The sequence below is a fragment of the Hippopotamus amphibius genome, chromosome 1 (genome assembly GCF_030028045.1).
Source record: "Hippopotamus amphibius kiboko isolate mHipAmp2 chromosome 1, mHipAmp2.hap2, whole genome shotgun sequence".
In the NCBI taxonomy this organism is placed as follows: Eukaryota; Metazoa; Chordata; class Mammalia; order Artiodactyla; family Hippopotamidae; genus Hippopotamus; species Hippopotamus amphibius.
In genome coordinates, this window is record NC_080186.1 from 128,095,315 (window position 1) to 128,104,707 (window position 9,393).

The 9,393-nt window shown below is 44.0% G+C and overlaps 1 protein-coding gene across 5 annotated transcripts in view; it reads left to right on the plus strand.

Moving 5' to 3' along the window:
* UIMC1 (ubiquitin interaction motif containing 1) overlaps positions 1–5,709 on the plus strand; it is a 140,374-nt gene extending 134,665 nt beyond the window's left edge. For 4 of the 5 annotated variants that reach the window (XM_057728363.1, XM_057728354.1, XM_057728388.1 and 1 more), the window contains 4 exons: positions 1,333–1,504; positions 2,987–3,050; positions 4,114–4,156; positions 5,120–5,709. In XM_057728363.1, the coding sequence (XP_057584346.1) occupies positions 1,333–1,504; positions 2,987–3,050; positions 4,114–4,156; positions 5,120–5,330 (490 nt within the window). In that variant the 3' untranslated portion in view covers positions 5,331–5,709. The remainder of the gene's footprint in view (positions 1–1,332; positions 1,505–2,986; positions 3,051–4,113; positions 4,157–5,119) is intronic. The other variant, XM_057728380.1, reaches the window with a different exon arrangement.
* The last annotated feature ends 3,684 nt before the right edge of the window (positions 5,710–9,393 follow it).

The following is a 9,393-nucleotide window of genomic DNA, read 5'->3' on the forward strand; positions in this document are numbered from 1 at the left end:
ATAACAGTAATACCTGATGTTGAGCTCTTAATACTGTGTGCCAGCCAGGGTGCTGGGTGCTTTACTTACTTTGCAACTATCACAATAGCTGATAAGGTAATATTCTTTCTTTTTAAAAAATAAATACAGAAACTGTAGAGAAATTATAAGGAACTGGTTAAGATCATGTGGCCAGAACTGGCAAAGTCTACCTGACTCAAAAACTTACGCTTTTTTTACAGTGCTGCTGTCTCTCATGTAGTAGAGAATTAATAAGTGCTTTTTACATTAATTGATAAACGTTGAAAGGTACACTAGTCTAGCTTTTCTCATAAGGCAGAGTTTTACTTGTATTCTCTCTAATGATTAATTACTTGAGAGACTTATTTCTCCTATTTTAAAGATCCCCCCTGAGAAATTTTTCCTTAGAGGCAATCTAAATCTTTCTTTCTATAGTAACTGAATAGCAACTGCCAGAGGGGAAGGTTTGGAAAGTTTTGTATAGCTTCTTAAAACTAAGATGATCTTATGAGTCAGGCAGATCTGGCTTCTGACAATTATTAGCTATAGGACCTTGGGGAGAATAGTACCTTCCTAATAGGGCCAAGGAATTAATTGAGAAATTGTGTTTAAAGGGCCTTGCACCAGTTCTCACCACAGAGAAAATACTTCATAAGTGTTCATTTTCTTCCTTTGTCTCCAGTGATTCCATTTTTACTGATGCCTCATAAACCTTACCTCAAGGACACAATTTCCTTTCTTTCCACAAATGCTACGATTATAAAAAGATAAAAATAACTGTATCTATGAAGTTATGCAGAAGCCTCTGGCAGAACCACATGGTTTTAGTAACTTGCTAGTTGATGTTGTGGGTTGTAGAATTAAGGAAGTCAGCATATAGACAGACTTGATTTACTAATCAGACAAGTTCATCCACCCTGGTAAAAATGTCATTTTGATTTAATGCTCTTGGTGTTCCCTTTTCTGTCTAAATTTTAACTTCCCTTTGAAAAAACGATTACACTTAATTTGAGGAGAGTTTGACAGAATATTTTATGTCTGGAAAGCAATCAATGTTGTTTGAGATAGTTGGGAGAGCTGAATTCGTTATCATGCCGCTGCTGCAACAGCAGGGTACCGAGAAACAGGGGAAACCGCTAATCACTCAGTCCTTTTGACTGGCATCGGGTTAGTTTTATTGGCGATCCTGCTGAGCAAATCTGCTTTGGTTGACACGTCTCCTACACAGAGTAACTCTAAGACATAAAAACACAATTTGAGACGTGATCTAGGAGCACAGAGGCAAAAGCAAATCTTAAAGCTGCTTTTTCTCCCTTTCTTCTGATTGGCTAGGAATGAGAAGTGTTATCTCTGTAAATCCCTAGTCCCATTCAGAGAGTACCAGTGTCATGTAGAGTCCTGTCTCCAGCTTGCAAGAGGTGACCAAGGAGATGGGCCTGAAGAGAGTGAGAGAGTACGCTCAGCTGTGGAGGCGAAGCGTCCACAGTGGCTGAGGAACCCAAAGGTATGTGTGGAGTGTTTTAGAAAAGGTTACCTAACCCTCCACAGTTCTGTTCTGGGCTTTTTTTCTCCGTTTCCTCCCTCCTTCCTTTTCTTCTGTTTATCTTGAAACAAGACTTGTGCTTTTCAAAATTATTTTTTCTTTTAATTAAAAACTAACATAAAAATTGGCAATGCATTTGAATAGTCATTTCTTCAAGGGGAAAAAAAAGTAATATATACTCATTGTAGAAAATATGGGAAGTACAAAAAAAAAGTATAGAACTGGGAAATTATCACTCATAGGTTAGTTACTCAAAGATGACATGTTTTAGTATTTTGACCTATTTTTTTCCAGTCTTTTTTAAAGAATGCATTTTAATGTAACTGACACCATACTATATGTGTACGTGTATACTTGTGTATGTGTCTATGCACGTATGTATACATATACATGTGTATGTATATGTGCATATGTATATATATATTTATCATTGTAGCATAAACACCTTCCTGGGTTTATTTTTAAACTGTTTCTTAAATTACTCTTACTGTTTGTATCACACAATCAATTAACCATTCTCATGTTATTGGACCTTCAGATTGTTTCCAGTTCTTCTGTATCATAGCACTGTGTTTAAAACATTAATCAATCTTTGTACCACTGATTATTTCCTTAGAATAGATTTCCTAAAGTGGAGCTCTTAGGGCAATGGGTATAAACATTTTAAAATCTCTTGAACCATCCTGCCAAATTACTTTCCAGAAAGTATATCCAGTCATACCTCCACTGCCAGGAACATATTCACGGTCAGCTCTGTTGAACACCTCATGTGCCTGGCCTTATTAGGAAGCTGTAGGATCTGGCCCTGGTCACTGGGAAGATGTGCTTTCTGGGCTTTGTGATTAGAGATCAGGAAGAGCAGGTCTTGGCTTACAGATCAAAGATAAAGCAGCAGATCCATATTCTACGCTTACTGACATAGCAGTCACTGCACACCAAGGTGGGAAGCCATTATCTATCATGATGGGAAAAAGCATGAAGAAAAGTATAAAGAATCAGGGCAAGTCATCATTTACCTATATGCATGGGGGTGATTTTGAGGTGATAATTTGGAGTTGGGGCTTATGAGTATGTGCTTATACCATAGAGCTACTTTTTTCTTTGGCATCACTGCCTCTAGAAGCTAACTTGAAACTGTTATTTTCTATTTAAATCTCTCCAAATCTATCATAGGTCAAAGGTTAGCGTTCTCTAATATGGTCTTGGGGAAATAATTTGCCTCGACTCTGGTATCCATTCTTAGCTATATTCTCGGCATAAAGATGTATCCTTTTAATCATACTCAGTTTTTTACTGTGTACCCGTGTTTATTAGAAAGCAAAAGACTTTCCTACAGCTGTGCCCCTACGCCTCTTCTCTCCTGGAGATAGGTGTGATGTGGGCTAAGGAAGTTGCATTTTAGACTCTCTGTGTAACCCGTTCATCTGTTTTTCTCTGTCACAGGAAAAAGGCCGCAGTGAAGGCCGACTCCTCAGTCTCTTGGAACAGTCTGAGTACGAGAGCGCAGGTGAGGGCCTCAGCACCGGTTTTCTGAGCTTCTGTCTAAGGCCTTCTAGTGAAACAGCCACTACCACCTCCCCTGAGTTTTTGCTGGAGTTGGGTGCACCTTTGACCCAGTCAGCCAGCCTGTGGGACTTGGACTAGGTCATCTCTCCCTAAGGAAGATGAAGTACTCTGTCATATTTATCATGTGTTTTGTTTCAGCGTTTATAAAGCTTGAACTTTCTACTGCCTGTCAAACTGGGCAAAAAACATTTCCAAATCCCAGGGGACTGGTACAAGCCCTAAGTAAAGGAAAAGGCACTGGAAACCAGACATGACTGTCCTCTCCTAATGTTTTGTGCATCCTTCATGTTACCTGTAGCTTCGTGTCTCAACCTGTGCTCCTAAGGGACTGTGGGAAGTGACTCTGTCTCTGTGCCTAATGTTTAAGGAGTAGAGTAGATTGTTTAAGAGCATTGCATAGAGTTAGTAATACCAACTTCACAGACTCAAAGGATTAAATCTAGTAAAGCTCCACACATATTCCCTGCTGCAAGTAGACTCTTGATAAATGTTAGCTGCTCTTGTTACTGTTGTTGTTGTTAATAGTTGCTGTTGTTAAAATGCGCTAGAAGTAGATGGAAGAGGAACTTTTGCTTAGGTCTGGTGAGATTTGCTTCCGATCCAGTTCTAATAGTTCACTCCCAACAAGCAAATCTGTTGTGCCTTCTGATGACGATGAAAAGGCATCCTGTCTGAGCCCTGTAGCCTGCTACCTTCAGGTCAGCAGGTTGTGAATCTCTGCAGGCGCAGATGTCCCTTGGCAACTCCTTGTTCCTCGAGTCTGGATTTGAAGTAGACTTATTCAGTGGTTATTCATTCAAAAGTGTTCTCCTCTGTACTTCTGCAGCTACGGCTGTTGGATGCTGCTGCTCACATTGCACTGGTCTGGGGATTGGGGATCTGAGCTACCTGGAGAAGCCTGATGAAGAGCAGTGGCCAGAACACAGGAGGCAACATGACCAGTGAAAAGTGTTATGATTACAACACTACTAACACCATTATTACTTTTTTGTCTCCTATCACAGATGCAGAAATAAAGACGAAGTTTTCAGAAACAGGAGCCTTTAGGTGAATTGGAGTGTGCATTGGAGTGTGGCTGTCAGCAGTTCTAGAAAAGTACAGGCCTAGTCCTACGTTCTGTGTGTAGTGTGGTATTCAGACTAGTGAAGTAGAAAACTGTGGAACTGTGTGACGGCTCTCTATGTAACTCTGTGACCCCCATATATCTGGGCTGAGAATTGGGTAACTACCTCAGTTGACTCGTGGTGTCAAAACAAGCTGAGGAAAAGCTGTGTGTGTGTGTGTGTGTGTGTGTGTGTGTGTGTGTGTGTGTTTGGTTTTTTTGGCTGCATCAAGTCTTAGTTGCAGCATGTGCGCTTCTCTCTAGTTGTGGCATGCGGGTTTTCTCTTCTCTAGTTGTGGCGTGTGGGCTCCAGGGCTCATGGTCTCTATAGCTGTCGGCACGCGGGCTTAGTTGCCCCACAGCATGTGGGATCTTAGTTCCCCAACCAGGGATCAAACCTTCTTCCCCTGCGTTGCAGGATGGCTTCTTTACCACTGCACCACCAGGGAACTCCCAAGAAAAGCTGTTTTGCTCCTCCTTGCCCCTCTGTCCCCACCCAACCCTCGTCTTCTGACTTAGAATTCAAGCAGCTTGAATTTGGGTCTGAATCCTCATTTCCTCACTGCCCACCTGTGTGACTTGGGGTATATGATTTACCCAGTGTCCTCATCTGTGAGAGGGGAGTGATAGTACTTATCTGATCGAATTATTCCAAAGATTACATGAACTAATAGTATATGTCAGGGCTTCCTAGGTGGCGCAGTGGTTAAGAATCCGCCTGCCAATGCAGAGGACATGGGTTCGATCCCTGCTCCAGGAAGATCCCACATGCCACGGAGCAACTAAGCCCGTGTGCCCAAAAAAAAAAAAAAAAAAAAAAATAGTATATGTCAGTACCCCTGGTACACATACTTAGTGCTTATTAGTAGGTGTATATTGAATTCTGATTTTTTTCTCCTTCTCTCTAGGTTGCCTTCACCAGAGGTAGAAGAGGCAGGCTGCAGCAGAGAGATGCCGAGTTGCCTTGCACATTTCGACTTAAATGAGTCTCCCATCAAGTCTTTTGTTTCTATTTCAGAAGCCACAGATTGCTTAGTGGACTTTAAAAAGCAGCTTACTGTCCGGCCAGGTAGCCGGACACGGACCAAAGCAGGCAGAGGAAGGAGGAGGAAATCCTGAATTTCTAGGGTCCAGAGGTTGACAAAACCATTAGCAGTAGGGATGGGCCATGTTCATGAAGCCTTAGTGGTCTCCAGTTCATTGTTGAGCAAGTTTTGGCGCTGCAGTTTCTACCACCAGCACCCACCCAGCATTCTGGTTTTTATGTTTTCTATGAGCTATACAGACAACGGCGTGGCGTATTCTGTTTTATAACAGTCTGTTTGAATTCACTTATGGTTAAAAAGAAAATTTAAATATATTTATCTATGTTTGTATGAAATCTTATTTCAATAAGATGGAGATTTCTCTTTTTTCTCTGTGTTGCAGGGCTTGGGGGAGGGGTATTTTAATTATGGAGCTAGTCCTCAGACCAATAAATTGCATGTTTCAGAATGAATTCCATTCCTGGTCCGTGACATGCTACCTATATTCACTGAATGTGTAGTGCGCGCTTCTGAACACTGTGTGGTTACTCTTGGCCTTCTCTGCCATCATTCTTGAATTCTGCTTCTGTTCTGCGATCCTTACCATTCAGCGATTTGTCACTTCTTCTTGCTGCCTCACCCAGTTAAGAATTCTCAGCCAGACAACGGTGGGACCTTTGAGGGATATGTGTGGCCATTCTTGCCAGGAATTTGTAAGTGAACTCTCAGTTATTAGTTGCTATACGGTTACTTTTTCTTCCTAGATTAACGAGTGGGGATGCCTTGCATATACATCTGCTAAAGCCGAGACTGGTTCTCTTGCCATCAGAGGTGATGGCAGCAACAGGAAGTAAGTTCTGTTTCGGTGCATCAGTAGAGGAGTGCACATTCTTGACCACATTGCCCAGGAGCTTCCAGTGAAGAACAGAAATGTGTTCTGTCCTCAGTGCACAGGCAGACTCCAAAGGTGAGCGGATGTTGAGTGGCAGAAGCAACTACCTGCGGGAGATGACCAAACAAGGATGTTGAGAAAGCTGGCTTTGGCCCAAGTTGACCTGAAGCTGTAGTGGAAGATGGTGTGAGGTGGCCGCCAACCAGGAATGGATCCTGGGACAAGATGAACAGGACACCACTCACACTCTCCTACTTTCTGATTTGCCAAGTCCAAAATTTTCTTTTCCTTTATTTATATTATGTTATGTTATGTTATTTTTTTCTTTAAGAGCTTGTATTTTAAAACAAGCATGAAGTGTGTGTTAAGCTGGGGAGTTCAGAGATAGCTAGACGTAAGGCACAGCACAGGCCTTTAATGCGCTGTTTCCTGCCTAGCTGCTTTTGCACACAAGCTCTTTGAGTTAGAAGAAGGCAGGATGGCAGGCTCACTCTCTGTTCCTTCCATGTCTTGCTGTTGGATGGCACTGACTTTCTGGCCAGCATCACATAAATAATTGCTGTTATTTTTTGAGCAGTTGCTATGGTTCAGGCCGTGTGTGTACCTTCATTTAATCCTCACAGCAACCTTAGGAGGTAGGTGTTATCCACCCCAATTTTCAGATGAGGGGAAGAAAGGTTCAGAGTAACAAAACCACTTTTTGTCCATGGCTGTGAGACCACAGTGCCCAGCCTCTTCAGTCCTAATGAAAATGCTGTATTTTGACTCTAGTATTGATTATTTTCCCATTTTCCTTCTAGTGAGAAGTAGTTTATCAGTTACGTCCCATCAGCTTAACTCTCACTAGTTTTCTCGCAGTAAATGGCAATTTATTGGAGGTAAAGTTCTATAAACGGGAATAGTGTGTTTATGTCTCTGCCTGAAGATAAAAGGGAAAGGGCTGATTCTAGAAAGTGAATTATTTAACTTAAAATTGAGCAGTCTCCCTGGAATGTGGGTCAGTGGCAAATTGTTGGAGGAGAGTGTGGGTTAGCAGGACTAGTACTGATAGGCTTATTTGTTACCTAATGTGGAGTCGGGGAAACAGCCGTCTCCTTTTCTACAAAACGGGGAAAATTTTACAGAGTTCTAAGGAGTAGGATAATGTGGGTAAAAGCAAGTATCTGTCTCACAGAAGATGAGTGAATGGCAGTGGTTGTTACTCAGTGTGTTGCTAGTTTTGTATGTCGTAAGTAGTGTTACAGTGAGGGGTGGAAAGGCCAGAGAGAGGTGAAGTGCAGATGTGAGAGGATACCATTCGACTACCTTAGTTCCATCAAGCACCAGCCTTCCACGTACACTCGGCTGTTTAGAGCTTGCCTCGAGCCCGTGGGCTTCTGGGTTTTGCTTCTTGTTTTTGTTTTTGTTTTGCTTTTGCTGAAAGATGGGAAGCAGCTGTTCCTCTGGTGTTGCCAACTCATGTAGAGTTGGGGAGCTCTGTGAACTTCACAAACTATTGTGATAAACTGGGAGAGAGAAGGTAACTTCTGTGTTAGGCACTGTGGTTGTGTTATTTCATTTCATCCTTATAACAGCCCTCTAGCAGAGGCTGTGCCTTGGCCGTTTCCCCTGGGTATTCCCTGTTCTATTACAGGGTTCTATTGCAAGAACCTGCAACTCTCTGCCTTAGCACTTCTCGAGGCTGGTGTGTGGCACAGGCTGGGCATGCCAGGGAGTGAGGGCCCCGAGGCAGCCCTCAGCCAGTAGAAGATGGAAGTTGGAGGATAAATTCCCCAGCTTCCCCCCCTCAGATGGCTGTCTCCCAGAGTTCCCCTGCCTCCCAGAGTTCCCCTGTGGGATGGAGCCTCAGTAGCTCCCAGTGGCAGCTTAGTCTTGTGTGCTCTGTTGGCTTCCTTCCCGTCCTCTCTCACTTCCAGTTCCCCTGTCAGTGCTTCTTGGATCGGGGCTGGGACTAGGTTGAGGGGCCCTCCCTTTTGGGTTCATATAAAGGCAGAGTTGACACCTAAGAGGGATTCCCTACATTTTGTAGCCAGGCCCTTCACATGCATTGCCCTAATCTAACCCTGGCCTGGATTGCTTCCCAATGAACCTCTTTGCACTCAAATTAGGCCTGCTTCTGGAGGAACCCACCCTAAGGCATTAGTCTCTATGTTTTATACATGGAAAACGGAGCCTCAGAGAAGTGAAGAAATTCACCTTGGTCACACAACTGGTAAATGAGATGGGATTCAAACCCAGGGCTATCTGACACCAGTGCTGATTCTCTCTACCATTCCACACCACCTCCTACCTCCCACTTCTGTCACAGAACTCAGTGGAAATTTTAAGTTTGGGTGGGCTCATTCTTACCTGTGAGGCAGAGCAGCTTTGGGCTCTAAGTAGATGTAGAAGATGGGAATTGGGGTGGGGGAAGGCAGGTAAGTGAGTAGATGGTAGTACCAAGTGGGAAGATGGAAGAAGGTATAGACCCAGAGTGGAAAGGCTTCCTGTGTACCAGGAAGGCAGGAAGAGGTTACTTATTTTCTCTCCGTTTCAAAAGCCCTGGACTGTTGAAGTTGTGGGAGGGACTTCAATGTAACAGAAATTAACTGCTACCTGTCCCATGCTAGATCTAGACCTGGGCCCCGGGGCTCCACAGGTGATAAGAATCATTGTTTGGGAGCCCATAGTACAGTGGGGGCAGAAAAACAGATTCTTTTAATAGACTGTAGTCAATGCAATGATACAAGGAGATCAAGACACTATGGGATCAATAGACAGGCTGCTACTCAGCTGGGATCAGGCGCAGGAGGAGCTTGTGTGGGAAGGCTCCCAGCATTGATGATGTCTGAGGTGTAATTCAAAGGATGAGAAAAAGTTGGGTGAAAAGGCTGGAGAGGGCAAAGGGGGAGTCATTCCAGACTGCTCAGCATGGACAGAAAACACAGGAAGAAGCAGCTGACGGGTGTAGGAGAGCTACAGGACACATTGTAGTAAAAGGGGGTGGAGGGGATGGCGGAAGCTCACTGGGGCCTGAGGGCCTGTGTGCCTGGCAGTGGGGCACTGTCGGCTGTGAGAAGCAAGCCTGTGAGCAGCTCGGAGCAGGGAGGGCTCTCATCCCAGCCGTGGTGCTTGGACTACAGCCCACCGTTCCCCTAGCTGAGCGCCTCTCCCCACTCCTTAGCTCCTCCTGAACAGCTGGAGGTTGGCACTAAGGGGCTGTGAGGAGCTTGTCGGGACTTGTCCTTCCCCTTGGTCAGTGGCCGTCTGGTATCTGAAGAGAACT